General features: G+C 43.8%; 2 protein-coding genes across 9 annotated transcripts in view; one reads left to right on the top strand and one right to left on the bottom strand.

The window, feature by feature from the left end:
* CD247 (CD247 molecule) overlaps window positions 1-3,722 on the top strand; it is a 47,299-nt gene extending 43,577 nt beyond the window's left edge. The window contains 3 exon segments of the mRNA XM_071433767.1: window positions 451-507; window positions 1,698-1,739; window positions 2,181-3,722. Coding sequence (XP_071289868.1) covers window positions 451-507; window positions 1,698-1,739; window positions 2,181-2,246 — 165 coding nt within the window. The 3' untranslated portion in view covers window positions 2,247-3,722.
* Window positions 3,723-15,077: 11,355 nt separating this feature from the next.
* Window positions 15,078-21,688, bottom strand: part of POU2F1 (POU class 2 homeobox 1) — a 101,551-nt gene continuing 94,940 nt past the window's right edge. For all 8 annotated transcript variants that reach the window (XM_071433762.1, XM_071433758.1, XM_071433759.1 and 5 more), the window contains 5 exons: window positions 21,464-21,643; window positions 18,565-18,670; window positions 17,795-18,140; window positions 16,949-17,037; window positions 15,078-15,781 (listed from right to left, as the gene is read on the bottom strand). In XM_071433762.1, coding sequence (XP_071289863.1) covers window positions 15,471-15,781; window positions 16,949-17,037; window positions 17,795-18,140; window positions 18,565-18,670; window positions 21,464-21,643 — 1,032 coding nt within the window. In that variant the 3' untranslated portion in view covers window positions 15,078-15,470. The remainder of the gene's footprint in view (window positions 15,782-16,948; window positions 17,038-17,794; window positions 18,141-18,564; window positions 18,671-21,463; window positions 21,644-21,688) is intronic.

Below are 21,688 nucleotides of genomic sequence, written 5' to 3'. Positions count from 1 at the left end.
ACAGGAGCAAAACACTGGGGAGATGTAGAAAAGAACTTGGAGCAAGATACCTGCTAATGCCTAATGCTAGTGACTAACCAAGCTGTATCCCATGTGATTGCTGCTGCAGTACTTCCTGTGCATGGACTCCAGCCCTGTGACTGCTCTCTGGCAAAGGCCAAATACCAGTGCATCTAAGAGGGGCTGCCTAGGAACCTCTTGATGGAATTGGTTTGACTCTGGCTAAACGTGGTGGGTCTGTGCTCCAAAGCACAGATACAGAATGTTGATTATCACATCTTAACTTGGGTCTTTCTGAGTCCTTGGTGCTTGAGGAATGAGCTTGTTTCCAAGACCTCCACTGCTATTGAATGAGACACTCTGAGTTCAGCTGGTTTTAAATGTGGCTACCCAGGGGCTGCCTTGGCTTTTCTATTGTCACACTGACTCTTTCCCCCTCTCTGTCTGCAGTCGCTGCAGAAGGACAAGATGGGTGAGGCATACAGTGAGATTGGAATGAAGGGAGAGGTGAGTCTTATTTTCCTTCCTGGTGAAAACATGGCAACAGAAAACATTTCAGCTTTTGGCCAGAAAACCCCTGACAGCTGCCCTGGCTGGGGGGTCTGAAGGAAGGTCTGGTGTCAAGTGCTGCAATGGTCCAGCAGCACTGGAAGATTTTGGGGCATGTTTCTCCAGAGCAGTTTGGAGCTGCAGGTTTATGGTTTCCCCTCCACGGGCTGCTGAGGCTGGCTGGTGTTCCAGGATCAGGAGAGCATGTGCCAGCCCCTCTTTGTTCCTGACTTCAGACAAGGAATAGGGGAAATGTCCTCCTTCCCACAGCTCTGCTCTCAAATGTTTAAGAAGGCACACATCAGTCACAGCTGAGAGTTTTTAGCTCTGTGCAAAAACTGCTGGGGGAGGAGGGCTTGTGTCAAAAACAAACCATCTGGGGACACTTGTTTATGGCAAAATGAAAAATTGCTCTGACCTACACAGGTTCTATTTTATGTCAAAGTGTCATATATATATATATATATATATATATATATATATATATATAAAACCTTTCATTTCCTTCTGACACATGAAAAAAGGGGCATTTCAAAACAAAGTTTAGTGTTGAGAAATGCTGAAGCAACGCCAACATTTAATATTTTCCCCTTTTTTAGTCTAATGCTCCTCTGCCAGAGTCAAGCTGTGTCTCTGAGCTATGGGGTTATAAAGTTGCACCATGTTTTTTGAATGTTTCTGTTTCTGGAGGGACGAGAACACCAAAGCCCTTGTCCCTTTCCAAATATATGATCATTTAATAGCTTGCTGCAATTTTAACTGTAAAAAGTACTACTCCTTGACACATTTGTGATACAATCTAATACTAAATAATCAGTGTCTACAGAAATGCTGCCAAATCTCTATACATACAATGAATCAAAGAAATAGCAACATTCTAACAGTATGACAGGAAAATATGTCAGCAAACGAAACCAATTTGTTTTTATTTTCTATCCTCTCTATTTTCTCCTTAACAGCCCTTGCAGCATGTCAGGGCTGGTCCAGACTTAGCAGGTGCTTTCCTGTGCAGAGCAGAGTCCAAGCCATGCACAGCTGGTACATCCTGTACCCTCAGTACAGCATGGGGGAACTCAGGGGCTTCTTTCTTTCTGCATAATCAGGAAAGCACCCATTAATCAGTCTATGCTTGTTTTATTTTCCCAAAGCAGCAGAGGCGGCGAGGCAAAGGCAATGAAGGTCTCTACCAGGTAGGCACCACCTCCCACAGCTGCTCCCCTCACCTGTGGTTGGATATCCAATGGCACTCACAGGGAGGCACAGAGAAGTGATTTTATGATGATTTTATGTCTGTTCATTTAATTGTGGATGCACATTCTAGCATCAGTTAGCTCTTAATAATACACAAATAAAATGTACTCCAAAGATCTGCAGAACCAGTTAGGATGATTTGCTGTAGTCATATTTTCATCACCATTATTGAGGATGTACCTTGCCTTCAGGTAAGTAATAGCTATTTATACCACACAAAAACTAAAGAATCACTCAGGAGTAAAAACCTCTGTAGGGGGAAAAAAATCAGACTCCTGCTCCTGAGTGAGCCCCTGCCATCCTGCTGCTGCCAGTCAGCCAGGAAGAAGTAAGCACTCACACTCATCCCTCACCTGTTTTTCTGGTTTTCTCTTTTTCAGGGGCTCAGTGCAGCAACCAAGGACACTTATGATGCTCTCCAAATGCAGCCTTTGCCCCCTCGCTAGGTGGGAGCCTCAGAGGGGATGGGCAAGAGTGAGAGATGCCCACCTGCTTTGGGGAGGAGAGGGGGGAAAGCCTTTTTCATCCAACACAAGCACTGTGTGTTTTCTCTGTGCAAGAACCTCCTTGGGTTGCTTGGTGCACAGAACCTGGACCTGGCCTTTTCCTTCTCTCTCTCCTCCTGAATTATGTAACTGCTTCTGCTATTAGAATGTACATATCTGTAAAGTTGTTTTCAATTATAGGGGGTATTAGGCTGATTTTTTTTTTTTGGTCAGGTTTGTGGGGACCAGACCACACCTTCTAACATTCACAGCTATTTCCATAGGTCTTCCTGAGTATTAAGACATGGAATTATGGCTTTAGTGCATTTAAACAATTTGCAAAGATTTACTGTATTTACTGTATTTACTTCCTGTAGTATTTATCTTAAGACTATTTCGCCCTTTTTGCTTTAAATTTTGCCTTTAAAAACCTGCTTCAGTGGAGGGCAGCTTTTTTTCTTTAATTATAAAGAGTGACATGATGTTACCATAGTGAAGCAGAGAGGCTGAATGCCAGCTTTCCAGTAGGAAGAAAATGAGCACCAATATCCAAAAAAAGATCAAGCAATGGCACTGCCACTCATCCATAAATATGAGCCAGGTAAGCTGAGTGAGAGACTTCTCTGAAGGCAGAAAAACAAAGAAAACAAGGAGATGGGTGCCCCTATTATCACTTCCAGACAACAGACTGTACAAAAGCCAACATAAATGCAGTTGCCAGCCCAGTCTCTCATGAGGCTGCCTCTAAAAGGTGCAGGTATCATTCTAAGGAGGTACCAGCTCAATAATGTCATGTGTTTTTGATGAATTAATAAAACAGTGCCACAGCCCTCTGTGTGTGTGTAGGGAGCACAGTGGGAATGGCACGAGCTCCTTACCTGAGGTGTTCAGCCTGTCTGCACCAGCCTGCATCCAGCAGCACCATCTCCCAGGGAAGCTGAGTAGGACAGGATTCCAGCTGGAGCTCCTACACACGTCCCAGAAGCTGGGATGGGCTGTTGGGAAAATGCCCCAAAGCCAGGAATCAAAGGGACACTCACCTCCTGCTGCTGCAGCCTCAGTTCTGCCCGTGCCTCACGAGCCTGCACAGGGAAGGCTGGAGGAATTCAGCAAGGACAAATCCAGCCCAGCAACATCAGGGGTGTTTCACCTCGACTCAGGAGCTGACCAAGCCATCTCACCAGTCCTCACAGAAGAAGCAGAGCTAAAGCAAGGCTGTGGGAACAAGAGCTGCTGCTCTGGGTGCAGGCCAAATGAGGTTATGTCTTCTTTCCAGGGACTGGGTGGGTTAGCAGCAGAAAAACTTGCTGAAATGGGTGCTATGCAAGTTCCAAGGCAGTTTTACTTCTTTAAGCAGTAAAACTGTACCTGCAGTAGGTGCTTGTAGCTTTTAAAGAATATTTGCAATAAATTAAAGCAAAAAAAAAAGTAAACTGAGACATGGTAATGAATGCTTCTTGCAAAAAAAAAGTTCCTAGATCCTTTACTGTTCTCTGCAGTGACAAGAAAAATTGAGAGAACTGGGTGATAACTGAGACAGCTGAGCTGAAAATTACAGTAAAGTTATGCTGCAAAGCACTCGATGCAAGAACAAAGAGTGCTGAAAACAGCTTTCTCTTTTTAAATCACCATAAGTGTATCTGCAAGATGTAGAACTCACAAGCTTTGGCAGTGTGAAATACCAACCACCATTGGTATTCTTTGTGGGGGGAAAAATCACCTTATGCTCTTTATGTATCAATGGATACCTTGATTTCAAAAAGCATCCAACGCTGGTTTTGGGGCCACTCACTGTGGGGTTGAGCTGAGTCTCCTCTTTGCCTTCAGGAAGCAACTGAAGCTGTTTCTGCTTTTGGGAGAGGAGCTGATAAACACAGAATTAGAACAAAAGCTTCAAGCAGAGTGCATAAAACCCAGGCTCTCCTCCAGTTTGACAAGACAAAGGGCACCAGATCAATCTTCTGGCCCAGTCTGATCCATAGGGGAAGGGCAATCAGCCTCTCCCGACACATTTAAAAACTACGAACAAGTGCATACATGTTAAAACACTTGGAAAATGGTTTAATGATGTTTACAACAGAAATGAACTGTACAATTACAGTAAGTTTAATATATATAAAAAATTACAGCAGACAAATGCATCTACACAAAATCTACCTTTTCATTCTGATTTACTGTAATCTACACAATCTCTCAATGCCTACAGCTATCTGTAGGCAACCACTGGGAAAATAATAATAATAATAATAATATAATAATAAAGGACATCTTTAAAGAGACAGCATTTCGCCTTCCTCCTCACCCTTAGTGTGATCAGCAAGGTTTTGAAATGTGTGGGACTCTCACATTTCAGTCTCCAGAAAAGCTTGGGTTGCGTTTGGGTAGGGTACTCCCACAATGGCCCTTGATTTCAAGTGTTCTGCTGACCTCAAGTGTATAAATGCAGTGTATGAGGAAGGCCAAGGGAAAAAAAAACCTCCCAGCCAGTGTAAGCAGGCAGTTGCACAGAGCAGTGAAACCATTAGGACCAAAAACTTGTCTTATTTAGAAAAGAAAGCAAAAAGGGACTGCCCAGACACTACAGACATTCACAAATTCTCATTTCTTTGAAAATTATGATCAGATTTAGAAGAAAGGGCTTGGTTTTCCACTCCCAATTCTTCATACAAAGGGGTAGTTTTCAAACTAACACTGTAAATACATTTTTAAAACAGAATTTAAGCTACTTCCTCTTTGGCCCACCCCTTAAAAACAGTGAAACCCCCTTTGCACTGAGAAAGAACCTCAGGTCAGTGGGGAAAACAAAAGAACATGCTGTCTCTTTAAAAAGAAAGAAAGAATCCCAGTTGGGAGCGGCCATCAGTGAAAATGCAATCCAAATTGGCGGTCTGGTGGAAATTCCTCACGGAATATTATGTACAGTTTAAAAACCCTTTGTAGTTGGTTTTTCTTTTATTATTATTTATGAACACCTAGGCAGTGAAAACCGTTATGTTAATACATACATAGACACACCCAAAACATACAAAAATACTATTATTTCAAACTACTAAGAATAGGACAAGTTCAGTTATCTCCATGCTATGACTTTAAGAGCATTACACTGAAACAAACAAGAATTTAAACGACAATTTTTTAATATCCCAGAAATATACCAAAATATACATCTAAGCTTTGGAATTACTGAGGTTAGACTAATGCAAGTGCTGGGTAATCGTACTTAATACACAAGTCTAAGGTTCTGCAGGAAAGAAATTATCTTTGGTATCTGCATCAGGCTAATAATATTAACATTTGGATTTTGCTTTGGGATAGAGCTTGTCTGACCCTAGAACCAAACACCCCCCAATCAACTGAGATTAAAAAGATCCATGTAAAAAGTTCCTCCATTTGCAATCCCCCCCCAAAAGTTAAAAAGTCACAGGCATCTACCTAGCATAAAAGGTTGAGAAATACAATGCATAGTTGCACAGTGGTGCTGCAAAAATAAAAGAAATCTAGAAAAAAGGAACTAGAGGAGAAATGAAAAGCTGCTTCTTCTTCTTTCAGGGATTTCTCACAACAGGACAGCCTCTTCCAAGCAATGAAAGGGGGGGAAGCTCAGAAGTGCACCTCAGCGTGTATTAATCAACATCACCCAGCCCCCAGAGGGTTAAAGCACCCAGCAGAGCAGCCAATCCTGCACCCAAGTCTTCAGCTCCTCAACCCACCTGCGAAGCCCCGGCCTCCCTTCCCAGCCTGTATCCCAGATCTCACCCTGGGGCCGGGAGTTGCTGCCCGGGCTGTTCTGGAGCCCCAGGCCAGGCCGGCCTCACAGGTGGGCTTGGTGCTGAAGACGCCCTTTGTCTTTGGTTTGTTTGTTTGTTTTGAGTTTATACAATCATTAGGAAATCTTTGGTTTTGGCTGGAAATTTTAAAAGAACAAAACAAAACAAAGAAACCGCCCCCTCCCGACTTATAGCAGCCACCGTGACCTGACAAAGCTTCTCTTTCCCATGGGGGTAGGGGAACTACATTCAAATAAAGATGGACCGGGTTAAGGATGCAGCTTCTGGCCAGGTTGGGGAGTGGGGAAGGGATACAGGATTGTCAAATAATAAAGAAGAAAATTAAGTATTTGGAGATTTCTTTTTTTTTTCCTTTTTTTTTTTTTGTTTTTTTGGTCATGTTAAAAAGTGAGTAGCATGTATGCAGCACTGGGCTGAGAGTGCCTCCTGGCCCTGGAGCTCAGCATGGCTCTGGGGTGGGAAAAGGCAGCGTGGGTGGCCCTTTTCCATGGAGAGTGGAGGGGAGGGGGTGGATATTCACAGACTGATCAAGAGGACCCCTTGTAACCAAAGGAAATAAGATAAGATTGCAATTTGCCCTCACTTTGCAGTAGCTTTTAAGCAGCGACATTCAGAGGCGTTAGGGGGTCACTCCCCAGGTTGCAGGTCACGGGGTGCTATAGGCCAGAGTTCAGTGTTAATCAAAGGAGGGAGGGCAGACTTGGCAACTCTGTGGGGTTTGGAGAAAGTTAAAGCAAGTTACTCAGTTACGAGTTAGAAATGAGGTATACGACAGCTCCTGTACCTGTGGCGGATAAACACCCCACACCTACTCACACCTAGCCTTAGATACTACCACAGAGGAAGGAAATGGAACAACGGCACGGCGGGGACACAGCAGGAGCTCCTGCCCGGGCGCTCGGGGGGCACTCGGGGCCGGAGCTGCTCCAGCCCTGCCCCGCAGCGCTGCCTTCCCTTCCCCGCGCTGCGGGGAGGCGCGGCCCGGCTCCCCGGCAGGGAACGCGCCGGGAGCGGCCCGGAGCTCCAAGTCTTTCTCTTTGCGTTTTCCCCTCGGACTCGCTCGGACGCAGGGAGCACCGGGGTCACAGAGGCCGACACACATGGAGAGTGAATGGGGGAAGAACTAAAGGTTTTGTCTCAACTGCCTTGTTCTCAGGACACTGTCACGGGTGCTCTTGTTCCTAAATCGTTTCTCAAGGGGGTTGTGCGATCTCCACGAGTTGCCCCTTGGCGTGCCATTCCCTAAGGTCTTGGGATTCCTACTGTTAAATAATCTCAGGGTTTTATAGCACCACAACGTGCCGGCTTGGAACGCACACGAAGTTATGACATTCAGGGAACAGGGCTTCTGTAGCTGCTGCCACAGAATTCCCCAAAGGCAGTGTGAATCCTGAAGTGGGGCCTACAACAGATAAGACAATTTTGGGAGGGAAGGGGAAGCTAACGTGATAAATTAAGTATCTTACGGTATTATGTAAAGCTCTGCCGGAGAATATTCCCCAGCAGACCGACACAGTTTTAAGACAGATCAGCGTTTTGGTCTGAGCTACTTGACAATGTCCTGTTTGGTAGAGAGATGAAATAAGGCAGAGGGGGTATGTTCCAGTTCTGGGGCTGAGCCTCAGCAGCACTAAGGAACGCCAAAGGTATCATCTTCCCTCGCCTCCCACAAGCTGTTTCATTTCCTTCCTCAGATTTGTTTTCCATAAAGCACACCTTGTTTTCCACTTCTTTTGTTCCAAGTGCTCTTTTCTTTGAGAAGTCATTTCTTCAATATCCCTATTACCTATCTATAAATCTAACTAGCTCTTTGAAAAGTCACACAATATTAATACCACTTTTACATAATGTCAGAACAACAATTCTATTAGTAAAGCTTTCAGTGAAGTTCTGCAACCCGATTGGTGTCCGGAGGAAGAGTAGCTGGACAACCCGCTCTCCCCCTTCCTCCCTCCCTTTCTTCACAAGAGCTCACCAAGTTCACTGATAAAACAGCTCAGCCCAATAGCACGATACATGAACATGTACAAGGCTACTTTGGGGAGCAAAGAAAGGAGTCTTCAAGGTCCCTCCCTTAAGAGAAAGACCATCTGCAAAAGCCGTTGAACAGACTCTGACCTTGGACTACACTGCTTCCACATTTGAAGGAAAGAAACAGTTTTCCCTGACTGTATCCCAACATCAGCCTAAGACCTGCAGCACTGGGCAAACCCCAGACACCGTTTGTCTTCACAGAGCCGATGCAACTCCATGCAGAAAAGGTGGGAGTACCCGCAAGAGATGAGGTCCTTAGAGGAAGGGACACTGACCCAAAGCTCAAAAAACCCCCACCCAGCTTTTCCTCTTACCCGCTCTGAGAACAGCAGAGCTGACAACTTATCAGTGCCTTTGGTTCCCTACGAGGCCACTGGGAATTCTCCCTCCCCAGTGGAGTGGAGCTCCTTTAGAAACGCAGCTCTCGCTCCCGCGCGCAGCCGGCGCTCACACGCACTCGCACACACACCCACCCACGCACACCCTGCCCTCCTCCCCTGCTCCAGCAGCCCCGGGGGAAACGGGCAGGGAGCCTTGGAGCCCACCCGGAGCTGGCTGCAACACCCTCCCAAGGCAAGAACCACTCGCTCTTCTGCTACTGCCACCGCAACACCGAGACATCGGCCAGGAGAACGACCTGGTCCCTCGCCAACAACGCCTCAAAGCTCCTCTCCCACAACCTTCTCACAGTATTTCAACCCTTTCAGGCAGACCAGCCAGGTGTTAGGAGTAGGTTAGCTTTCACCTCTCTCAGTTTGGTTTTTTCTTTCATAGTTTTTGGTCTAGACAGGATTAGCATTGCTATTAGAAAAGGAAGTGTTTAAAAAGTTTTCCACCTATTATCAAGCACTACAAGCCCTACATTCAGTAACAAGACAAGGGGGATAAAAGGAACCTGTTTCACTTTTGCTCTCCCAGATAGATTAAGATGCGACAACCATTCTTGTCCCTCCCTGGAGTTAAACACAGCGGACCCAGTTCAGCTCTGGAGCAACTCAACTCAACCGAAACGGATTTCCAGCCCCGAGGTCGATCCCAGCCCAGTACAGCCATCTCTCCCCTGAGCCTCCTCGATAGTTGTTGCCTCATCTTCAGATCCCAGCGAGGGGCAAGGAAAGGCCGAGAGGGAGGGAAGTGTGCGCACACTCGAAAGGACCCTGAACAGCAACCCCACCAGTAACCTGCATGCCACCACGTGCTGTGCTGCAGATTAGACCACAGATAAACCAACCAAACAACAATCCCAAACCCAGGAGCGACAAAATGTTTCCTTTGGCAAGACAGATACAAGGAAAAAAATTTATGAGCAAACATTTTCCTTCTAACACAGTCAAACCCCCTTCTCTGCCCCCAACATCCACCCACCCCCACCCGACCCTATAAAGTTGTAACCTATAAACAGGATCTCAAATACATACAGCATAATCATGTTTATCAATCATAATAAACCATCAGTTCAACTAAACTCTACAGCTAGAATTATCTCCACTATTTATAAAGTTTGCTTTTCTCTTCTGATTTTTTCAGTTTAAAACCAGTTCTGCGACAATGCTAAGCTATGCTGAGGTATTTTATGAAGGTGCCAGAAGCCAGCTGCTACCTACAAGTATTGTTCTCAGAGCTGTATGGTGCTACCTTTCGCTGAGGGAAGAGGGGGAAGGAGCAAGGAGGGAAAGAGGCAGAGGGACGGAGACAGGGAGGGAGAAAGGGGGCCCAGATTATTCCAGTTATGGACGGTTCTTAGCAGGGCATCACTGATGGACCTAAAAGCAGCCCCAAGACAAAGCTCAGTAGCTGCTTCATGTTCAGGAATTTGGTCAGAAAAGAAGTACCTGATACGTTCTACATGCTGACCTTATTTGTCCACATGAGTCAAAGATGTCTTTTCTCCCACAGTTAAACTATCTGTAATTTCAGTGCAATCTCCCTAATGCCCTCCTAACAGCATCCCAACAGGGGTAAAAATTCAGAGCATGTCCCCACTTGGAGTATCCTGGGAGAAGTGGCAGACAGATCAAATGCAGATAGAGAAGTTGAAAAAAATCAAGGGTTTTTTTTGTTTTGGGTTTTTTTTTTTTTTTTTTTTTGTGCATTACTGTGTCCATGTGTGAAGATATGCAAATAGAGGAATTGCTTTTCATCGTTCCAAAAGCACTGAAACTACTTGCACTGACACAGAGGGAACCAGGTACCACTCACAACGTGGAGACAAAGATATGAACATCTTAAGAAACTGTGAATTGTGAGCCAACAGGTTTTTGAAAAAAATCCTCCCTGTCAAATATCTTTAAAGTATTTTAGGGGACTCCCCTCTGGAAAGAAGAGAGAAACTCACAAGCAGCAACAAGAGATTTAATGAGTGAGAAGGGCAGAACTTGTGCAAGGTAGGTATCTTGAATTCTATATTGCTATAGTACTTTGGGAGGGAGAGGGCAGATGTCCTGGTTGCAAAAATAGAAAGAGATTTGAGTTGGCTGTGTGAGAACTGACAGCCATAAATGCACTGGGGAGCAGCAGGCCAGCTTATTCCTTTGGTAATACTCCACCCTAGGCAACATCCAACAGGAATGCTGGGCTACAGGGTGTGGAGAAACAGCATTTAACCATTTCAGGCAGAACAGGAATAGGGAATAGTGACTCTTTGTAAAGTTAATGCGGCAGTAAAAACATCTACATTTTAAACTTCCAGTTTAAAACCAAGTATCATTGAAAGTTTGGACCATGCATTATTTTATCCCTCCTAAAACACTCTAATGACCATGAGAAGCTACCTGCCTCTTTAAGATAACTGTATCTTTATATATGTCTTTATCTAAGAAAATATGAATTAATATTTAAGGTAAATTAGATGTTGCTTTGGTTTAGTATCTGTGGTATGGCTCCAGCTGTAATGGTTGTGCTGCTTCATTGGCAACAACAACAAAAAAAGAGGGAATTCCCGTTTTAAGGAACGCTGCTTTGCAGGAATGTGCACAGAGTTAAGGAATTAACTCTCCTGTGTCCTTCACTAACTCAGCCACAGAAATGTGTCAAAGCACCCCGTGTGAGGCTTACAGAGGTGGCATTTGAACATTAGGTCACAGTTCCGAGAGATGTCACATCCACACCACCTCACAGTGATTGATAAAAACGTACTTCAACTAACAGGTATTGTACAGTGACTGAGAAACAAAATAAATGCTCTGGAGGAAATCTAAGCAGAGGTAACAATTGGAAGCAGCCACACCTGGCTGTGTGTACTTTCTTTGGGCTGTTTGTGAATCCTTCCACAGTGACAGTGGAGAGTGGGTTCTAAGGTGACCAAGTGTGCTAAAGCCAAAGTGTGCTAAAGCAAAACACGTTTTTCTTAAGATCAGAAAAAAATGTCATCACCAAGCTACAAGACCAACTCCTGAAGCCATTCTTTAAATTGTTTTTGACCTTCCGGGCATATCTGTGTTTGTTTTCCTGGAAATCTCTTGCTTTTTGAACTATCCCTGTCTGCAGGGAGAGCTTTTCACCTTATCTTTTCTTGCCTGGGTACTGTGACATGCTTGCAACTATGAAAAGCAACCCTCTCACCTTTAAATACAGAGACATGGAAGTCTGAAAAAGAGATGCTATTATCCTTTTCCAACACACCACCAAACTTCCTGTGATCATATTTACTGGGTCTGTACACAATTGTTATTGTTTCTTTTCAGATGCATCAATTTCTGCTGCCAGCATGATGACGATTTAAAAAAGAAACTTCTTCTAAATTCTGGTACATGATCTCATATTCTTTTCATTCTCTGAAGGAGCACATGCACTCTAACCTGGCAGGTGTACACCCACTGCCAGTCTGATTCCTGTCTTTCACCTAAACACTGGAGGTAGCCAGCATCCATGAGGAAAAACACCGATAGGGATGAAAGGTAGGCTCCAGGAACAACAGTCAGTCAGTCACAGGGATGTTTTAGGGGACAATGAATCAGAGCACACTGGCAATGGATGCCATAGGATATGTGCTGTTTGGGTATTATGTCAGTTTCTGCAAACAAAACCAAGCTTTTTTGGATATGTGGCTACTCTGAGTTTCCAGTTTCTCTCAGAAAAAAACTCGCTAAGAAATTCCCTGGAATCTGGGCCCCAGATAGGGTGATGGGGTAGAGAAGAGGAGGGTAAAGAAAGGGGTATAAGGTGCTCACACCAAAGCCATGTGACCAATGCAAAGGTAGTCAGGAAAAAAAGCAGATTTTTATAATAAATAAACCATCCAAGCTGCATTAGTGTTCCAGATATGTACTCAACAAGACCCTCTCCCAACCACAAACCAGCAAGAATGGGACATGAAAACTCATTCAGACAGCTAATGGCACAGTCTCCTGGAACTGTGGAGAGAGGATTTTCCACTGATTTAAGGCCCACCTTTCTTTGTGTTTCCTAGATATCTGCAAGGACCACGCCCCCCACCCACCACAAAACCCTTGGGAGGAGGGAATCCATCCGAGATGAGCCCGGTGGTCTCCCCCCCCAACCAAAAAAGCTTCCTGATAAATTGTACTTTTGCACAGGCGTGAAAGTAAGCAGGGACTTTCAGAGTCAGGAACAAACGCTACAGCTGCGGTTTTCCCCATCCTCTTACTTCACTCAAAACAAGTCCAAGGACTTGCATTCCTTTGGTAGAAACTACAGACCGTGCTGTGGCCTCCAGACCAGCACAGTGGGCACCAGCATCTTCTCTTCTACTTTTTCCCTACCTCCCTGAAGCTCACCCAGCTGTACCTGTTGCTGCTCTGAAGCTTTTGCTGTGGGCCATTGCCATTTTTGCAGTATTATTCATAGCCCTAAAAGTCTCCTGCACAGCCTGAAGACGTAGAGACGTATCAAAAATACAGAGATTCATCCATACTGGGGGGATAAAGGTGGGACCTCTTGGATAACAATCCTCTGACATTGCCATTCTATTTACACATCAAATAAAAGAAAACAAATTAAAATCAAGTTAAGAGTCTGCCCCAAGGATAACACAAATTACCAACCAAAAAAAAAAAAAAAAGATTAAAAACAAGCAGCAACTTTTATATAAAATTAATAAAAACAAAAGACAAATGAAAAAGAAATTGTCAGTAGCATCTATCGCCTCTCTGCATCTGAACTGCACTTACACAAACTAGTCCATTAGTACAGCAGCTTGCTAGAAATTGACTTTGGTTCAAGCTTAGTTTTAAAAAAATAAAACATAAAAAAATCAAAAACACATAAGAAACGGTGGACGGACATTTGTTAGTTTCCCTGCTTGCAGTTCACTAGTTTTGAAGTTTTAGGGGTAATTGGTTTAAATATCAGTAAAACAGGAAGGTGGAGAGTTAGAGATGAACAGAGCAAAACCATGGTGGTGGGGGGAGAGATAAGGGGTTCTGCCACTTGAGTGCAAACACAACTCCCACATGCTCAGGTCACAAACCAAAGGCATGTGTGGAGTTTAAAGTTGCTGCCTTCCGGATCTTGGATGAGAAACTCCAGGATCCCCCTGAATCATCAACAAAACGAACATAGCTGCATCAGCTCATTATTTTAGGACACTCTGGTGACAAAAGAAAAGGGGGTGGGTGGGAAAGGGACTCTTCTAATACCCTTACTAGCTAAAAGTAATTTAGTTTTGTACACATGGCAGAAACCTTTAAATCCATCAGGAATGGAAAGTTTAACGTGAACTGCATTGCAGTGATCCAGTCTTCTCTCTTTAAAAATCATTTTTCTTTTTTGGTTCAGACACTGGATTGTATATTTAAGAATATACAGATCTAACTTCTGTACAGTTCATTACTCCTTCCTCATCCACAAAAATATCCTTTGCTCCACAGATCAGAATCACCCTTGAAAAGTGAGCTGCAGTGCCAGGCGCTGGCCAGAGGCGCCGATTGCCGCGCTCACCCCGCAGCTCAGAGACCATATGAGATCAGCCCGGGGTGTGCAAGGCCCCAGAGTGGCTCTGTTGTGTTGGCATTAACAATGGCACCTTCTGTTCCCATAGTCCTGGCTCCTGTCTTTTGCAGCCAGAAGCACTTTTTGTTTTACTAGGAAGCTCTTCTAAATAGTGTTGGAAGCATCAGACAAGGAATATTGCTATGAATGGGGAGAATGTGACCTTCTGAAATCCGGTACCAACTCACCTAGAGGGTATCTAGGACTCTAGATGCTGCTTTAATGCTGCCAATTAGCCTGGGTCATGATGGTTTTTAAATATTTGTGTGTGCTTTTGCACAGCAAAACGAAATCTATGGAACAGAAGAGCCATCAGTATTGTCACACAATCCACACTCGGGAGGTCACATCCCACTCTCTGAAGTGAAAGGAACCAAGCACACGAAGCTAAGAGCAGAATTTGGCTGTTTTGTCTAAATATTTGAGAGAAGAATGGCAGTCGGGAGCAAATTCCTACCTCTGCTTACAAAGCAGAGACCAGCCTGGAAGTTTGCACACAATGATCTCTGCTGCTGCACTGAGCTTCCTGCACAAATGATGAACATAAATTCTTCTGACCCCTACAAGTAGGCATTAGACAAATTCAAGGATGAGGAAACTGTTCAGAACATTTCCAGAAGATTAGGATAGAAAGTCTATTTGTGCTCCATTCTTCCTCTCCACCCCCCCACCCTCCCCCCATGGTGTGGGAGCTCGCTGAAAATAATCCAGGAGCAAAAGACAAATGCGTCCAAACTATATATATAAAAATAATAATAATAATAATCATAATAATAATAATAGAGATACACCAGTAATACAGGCCTGCCTAAATTGTACCAGTTAAGAAAGGAACCCCCAACATGATTGATACGATTATAAACACCTTGTATGACATAATGGCCTGTACAACAGACCTATAAAATGATAATTAAAAAAGAAAGATATTTAGACCAAAAAAACCAAGAAATCCCCTTCCTATGTTTGAACTGATAACCCACCTTAACTTGTCATTGTGACTGCTGGAAATGATAAGTAGTCCTTTCACTTTTTTTGTGTTTTTGCGGTTTTTAGTTTTTTTGTGGTTTTTTTTTTTTTTTTTACATTTTTGGTTAGAAAGTTCTCCGATCCATGAAGCGATCCTGAAAAGACAGTGTTTATTATAAAATTAGGCAAATGTCTGTCCCAGCTTTAAATCCTTCCTGTTTTGCTTTTGTTTTTTTTTTTTTCTCCTTTTTTTTTTTGGTTTTTTTTTGTTTTGTTTTGTTTTTTTAAATATTTTTCCTTCTCTCTCTCTCTCTCTTTCTCTCTCTCTCTCTCTTGTCCCCAGCAACACGGTGAGAGGATGCCCATGGCATTTTCAGTCCATCGACCGGGCTGGCAGCCGATCCCAGCGCACAGTGACCCAGGCTGCTGGAGCAGAGCCCAGCCCGGCTCACTGTGCCTTGGAGGCAGTAGTGGTGGTGGACGTGGCCCCGCTGGCAGAGGCCACTGTGAGGAGAGAGTTCTGGATGGACTCGGCTGAGGTGGAGGTGGCGTGAAGGCTGGCGACTGGTCCAGAGGCCCCTGCGGAGGCTGCAGCTGCAGAGACCAAGCTAACTGGGTTGCTGGTGAGCAGAGAAAGGTTCTGAGGGTTCAGGAACAGAGGGGCAGTGACGATGTTAGGGGTACCTCCAGCATTGGCAAACACCAAGTTTCCAGTTGCATCCAGTGATGTTATTGGAAGAGAGCCACCGGATGCAAGAGCTAAAAATAGGGAAAGTTGAGCAGGGAGGAGATAACATTAGCAGTAAGCAACAATGCAAAATGTGCCTAAAAGCAAGGGGTCTCTGCATTTGCCTTTCTCTGATGTGTGTGCTCTCTAAATCACTTGTTTGCGTTTTTTTTTTTTTTCCAAATAACCATCAGACAAGATCTTGCAGATACTAAAACACATCTTTCATTTGCTGCTAAACTAATTCCACTGTGCCTTTCTTCAGCTCTTCTAGCACAATATTGGTCTATGTTTTCTGCCACAGAGAGGCTGTGCACCCAGGCAACTTGCACTGGGAAGGGCTGAGATGAGGGTTCACATGAAATGACAGCTATCACAAGATGGAGAAGGTCATGTAACCTTGAGCGTAACATTTTAAATGTTGACATATAACCAACCACGGTTACAACTTACTCTCATGGGTCTACAGCATTCAGTCTGCCTTAGATTATGATCTCCTAAATTTATCTGTGACACTTTATGAAATGGTTCTTTCTTGCAACCTAGAAACAAGATTTGTTCAGCTAGTTTAGAGGATATTTGAACACACAGGTTTTACCTAGCTCTTTAGACACTTGTACCACCCAGTTTTTACGGGTGGCAAACTATGAACAACTCTTGCTGAAGCCAGTGGTAACTTTTGGCTTTGTGTACTTCCAGAACAAATAAATATATCCTCTTCTGAATGTGGATTTATGTATTTCAAGTTCTACGTAAGGATTTTAGGAGGCAGGATGTTTCTTTTCTAATACATATGAAGACATGAATTCAGGATCAAGACTTGCTCAGAACTGCCCTTCCAAGAGACCTCAGAATGGTGGAAGTCTGCTGAAGCAGACTACAAAAGAGCTACAAAAAGTAAATCTCTAACCTGCTAAAGATAGAGGCCAATAAGGCAAGGATAAAAAAATAAATTCCAGATTATATTCAGCATCTTAAATGCCTCCTTTAAATCATACACAGCTCTGATTCCCTACCTGAAGTTGTACCCGCTCCTATCTCTGTGACCCACAAAATGTATTTGCACATTTAATTTTGTAAAGCCTTTACTCCTACACAATTTATGCCCAGTGCTGAGGAGTCAGTGCTCTCTGGTAGACAAAACCAGAGCATAAACTGAAGTTGTGTGATGGAGATGCATTAAAAGGAACACTACTGACCTTGAATAGTTGCCAGTGTACTGTTGCTCATCAGGGCCGGGCTGAGAGCACCACCTAATGTCCCTGGATTGAGACTGAGTAAGGCACCTCTGCAGCAAGATCATGGAAGAAGTGGGAAAGAGAAAGAGTGTTACTTTTAAGAAAAGGCTGTCACTGTTCAAATGTACACCATCATATTTTTAAAAAAGGGGGAAGGGCAAGGAGGGAGGAAAGACCAGAGATCAAGGGTTATTTTTGGATTATTTTACTTTTAACTCCATGAGGGGTTCATGACATGCCCAAAGTACAAGCACTGTAAATACATTACTTGCATTGATTGTTGGTGTAAAATATTCTTGTAAAGTATTTGGGGAAAACTGTTAATTGTTAGAGAACTATCATCCTCTCCCAAATGCAGATAAGAAATATGTAAATCAAGAGGAATTAAAGAAACATCTATCTGAGCAATATTTCTAAAACTATAACTTCAACAATACACCAATTTGCATTTTTCAGAACTTGCTCATGATGGAGAAATGAATACAGAGGTGTAAAGTGGGTCTAGGCTATCTCTCCATTTTACAATTAATAGGGCAGATTCTGTAGTTCAGTGGTAAGTTAGTTTTTAAGTGAAGCTCTGCAGCGGGATGAATGATTTATCAAACAACATCACTGCAACACAGCTTTTTCACCTTTAAAATGAGCACGATATTTGTGTACTGCAATGGGAATGGTCCACTGCCATCTATGAGTAAACCTTCAGAATCTGAGATAAATGATAGCCATACAAAAAAGCAATTTATCCTAAGAATTTCCCTTCACTCTTCCGTCACCTCACCTAAAAGGGTGTGCAAAATGGATCCTTACCCAGCTGCAAACTGCGAGGATGCCATCAAGCCTGGGTTTAGTCCTGCTGCAGCAGCCATGGCAGCGAGACTTGCATTTGCAGGCAACTGTGCAGCTCCTTGTAAGGCGGCCGCTGCCGCCGTTTGCAACCCTGATGCCGTTACCATCACCTGGCTGGTCCCGAGAGGGGAGGACAAGGGGGTGGAGGTTGTCTGTGTTGTGCTGGTCTCACTGGCACTGGAGGCCTCGGAAGTGGAGGCTGAGGCAGAAGGGGAAGGGCTCGGGGAGGGTGATGTCACTGCTGAAGAAGCTGGAGGTGCTGTTGAAATCACTGTTGCCGTGTTGTTGGAGGTGGTTTCTGTTGTGCCTGGAAGAATGGTTGTGGTCAGATCAGTACAAAACAGGAATACCAGACAACAGAAACCCCTGCCCACCTGATCTCAACTGCATGTCCAGCTGGAAGGGGCACAAGCACACATTTCTGTAGAACCAAGAAGCACGAAGAGTTCAAATGAAAAAATGAAATTACACTTCCCAATGGTGGGGGGAGGCTAAGGAGCTCCAGAAGCCAGCAATGAAATACAGTATATTTTGTTTCAGCACTACCGTGATTTTATTCCTGGAAAAGTCAACTCAGTGGTCACAAAAACTGAAGCTTCTTAGTGCAGCAACAAGGAACGATGACAGGGATGTCCTGGGATACCAGTGACCAATAGTGAATGACTCCTTTAAGAATTCAAAAGGCACAGACGGTAGGGGTTGATGTGGTGGCAGCCGAGATCGGCCCTTACCTGTGACTGACAGACTGGTGACAGCAGGACTGGCCAGAGGGAGCACGGGGTTGACAGTCAGGGTTGTAGCTGCACTGCTAGTCACAAGGCTTGGCGTGGTTGCCACCTGGAGGTCAAAAACGAATAAAACTGCTCAGCTGCTCAATGACAGTCACACACTAGACCTGGATTGTTTTCTTTCCACCCTCAGCTGAGGAAGTTATCAGCGAAAAACGCTGCATATAAACTAATTTTTTGTAATTTGGTTACTTTATCACTCAATGAAACAATCATAGCATCTTCTCTAATTACCAGCAATATATTTATTCCTAATAATTCAGTATTTGAAAGCAGATAGACCCCTATCCATACTGTCTCAAGACTGCAAGTTAGCCCTCTCTGCCACCCCACAAAGAGAGCACCTTGTTTTAATAGAGACACTCTTACAGACAGAGTTACAAAATATATTATTTCTACTTATTTTTTCTTGTTTAAACATCTTTTCAGCTCCAAATCTCTTTCTCTGATAAAATTATGTAAATGCCCCAGCATTAACAAAGGTATTTAGAGTAGTGTGTTTATATGGAGAAACAGAATAACATTTCACTTTTATTCAACCAAACTATAAACTTTACTTTGATAAGCTTCCTTGTGCCAGAGGAAGGATCTCTGAATTTTAAAACATACAAATGGACTTTTCAATTGTGGATGGCTTATTACAAGAAAGCTACAATAAACGGAAGACATTACAGATAAACACCAAAGATTTAAGGCTGGAGGAAAGCTTATGAGGAAAAATGAAATACAAGGAAAGGACTTTTTATGGACAAGAAATGGTGTCCAACAGTAATATTTGAAGGCTGTTATACATCAATGAGAGAAATGAATCCTTTAGAATTGCCCAAGAGAACATAGCCAAGGATATAGGCTAAACATTCCTCCTTTCCACTCTCTTACCTTAAGTCTATTATCAGAGAAATATCTCTCCTGCCTCTTAGAGGGAGTCAAATGCTTCACGCATTTTAAACAAGACTGGGGCAACTGGGACAGATCTGAAAGCTTTCTGCCCATCTCAAATAGCGTATGAAATTAAGAGGAGCTGGATGCACAGTACACCTCCCACTAATGCAGCCCAGCCACCACATCTGTCATCTGTCCAGCAAGCAGTTAAGGCCAAGGTCACCATCCCTATTTCAGGGCAGAGAATGACCTGGAATTAATACAGCTCACCCCCGTGGTTACAGTGAGTGACTCCAGCCAATGCAAAAGGAAGCTGCCCCCAAAAGGAGCCTTTCCCTCCAATCCTGCTGCAGAGCCCTCGCCCTCGTGCAGCCAGGCTGCAAGTCACACTGGTTATCTAACCATACTGAAAATTCATCATTGTTCCTCACATGGCTAATTTGCAGTCAAACTACTAAAGCCCAAGCATCCTGTGGACACAATCTCCAGAGCTGACACAAGGAATCCACAAAGCACACAGGCAGTGGAGGCTGGTGGCAGCAGGGCTGGAGCATCCATTTGAGTAACAGCACAGGCTTAAGAGAGGCTTAGAATGAGTGAAAACACTAGTGAAACTTCACTGATGAAAGGGAGACTGTGGCTAACACCTCTATTTCTTACATACAATGGCAGATTATAGCAACAGGAAAATTTCCCCAGGAAAGCTCCTTTAAGTTGCAGTCTGAGGGAACTTGCACAGTTACTTAAACATACTATCATAAATCTCACTAGATTCTGCTCTGGTGGCAAGGCATGCAACCTTGCTTGGCAACTGGGCAAAAAAACCCCCAAACCAAAATAACAATAAAAAGGACTAAGTACACTTAACACAGCCCTTCCCCTGAAACAAAAGGTTGCATGCACACACCCTGAGACAAGGATGAGGGGAGAGAATAACACATCACCAAAATTAATGGTTTAATGAAGTACTGGAAGATATTAGCTACTACGGTGATGAGGGTGGAATAAATACTACAAAAGGACAGCTACAGGCTACATAAATTCCACCACATTCCTATTAGCATAGCTACTATGAAATCTAATAGCTACTGTTTCTATTTATGAAAACAGACCTCCATGGACATTGGTAGCAAAGGTGCTGAAGGAACCTTGATGCATGTGTTTTGTTACTCTTATTTTCATGAAGTTTGTGTTTACCTGAGGTAAATACAAGTGTGGGAAATTAATTACATGAGTATTAGCTAAACTGCTCTTCTGTTCCATGCCTTTCTTTTATATAAATCATTCCTGACTAGAAGTAACAACAATGGTATCACTGGATTTGTGTGACCTAGGTCTCCAAATGATACAGAATCAAAGGATGGGTAAGACTGAAGGGACCACAGTGGGTCTCTTGGTTCAACCTCCCTGCAGGGTCAGTCCTAGAGCACATGGCACAGAATTGAATCCAGATGGTTCTTGAGTATCTCCAGTGAGGGAGACTCCACAGCCTCTCTGGGCAACCTGTTCCAGTGCATGACACATTTTACTGCTGCTCATTCACTGACCAGAGCTGCTAAAATAAGAGGTGGTGGGGAGAGCTATTAAGCACTTAAAAAAAAATTACTATTATTTTATTTTAAAAAATTGGGTAAAAGAAGGAAAGTCCAGATATAAATTGGAGGCATTATCTGAAGTAAATTCAAAGCAATAAGCCCAAGTGCAAATTTAGTAGTCAGAATATTTGTTCATGAGCTGACTAAATAAAACACTCTCACTGAAGGCCTGACTTAGTGCCTGATTTGTAAGCATTATCCCTCTTAGACAGTATCCAGGTGGAACACTCAAAATGCCAGTAAAACATAAATATGTGAGAACAAGTCTGCTGTACAAAGAAGGTGCAGCACGTGCAGCTTCCACAGTGAGCACAGCAGAACTACCTCCATCAGTGATCTTTGTCAACACAGTTCTTGACTCTTACCAGTGAGGTTGGACAAGGGAAAATTGCTTTGATGGGCGAGCTGCTGGTTCCACCACTGCTGGGTGGGTTGATCCTTTTCTCCTTCTGGCGCCGGTTACAGAACCAAACGCGGATCACCTCCTTCTCCATGTTTAGCTGGTCAGCTATCATGGCGATCTCATCCGAGGTAGGCTTTTGGTTCTGACAAAAGAAAATGGGATTTGAAAAGCTCTGAAATTACCTCCT

Source organism: Agelaius tricolor, unplaced genomic scaffold (assembly GCF_023055355.1).
Source record: "Agelaius tricolor isolate 1412-34295 unplaced genomic scaffold, bAgeTri1.0.p SCAF_9, whole genome shotgun sequence".
Taxonomy (NCBI): Eukaryota; Metazoa; Chordata; class Aves; order Passeriformes; family Icteridae; genus Agelaius; species Agelaius tricolor.
This window is presented reverse-complemented; position numbering and strand designations above follow the sequence as displayed.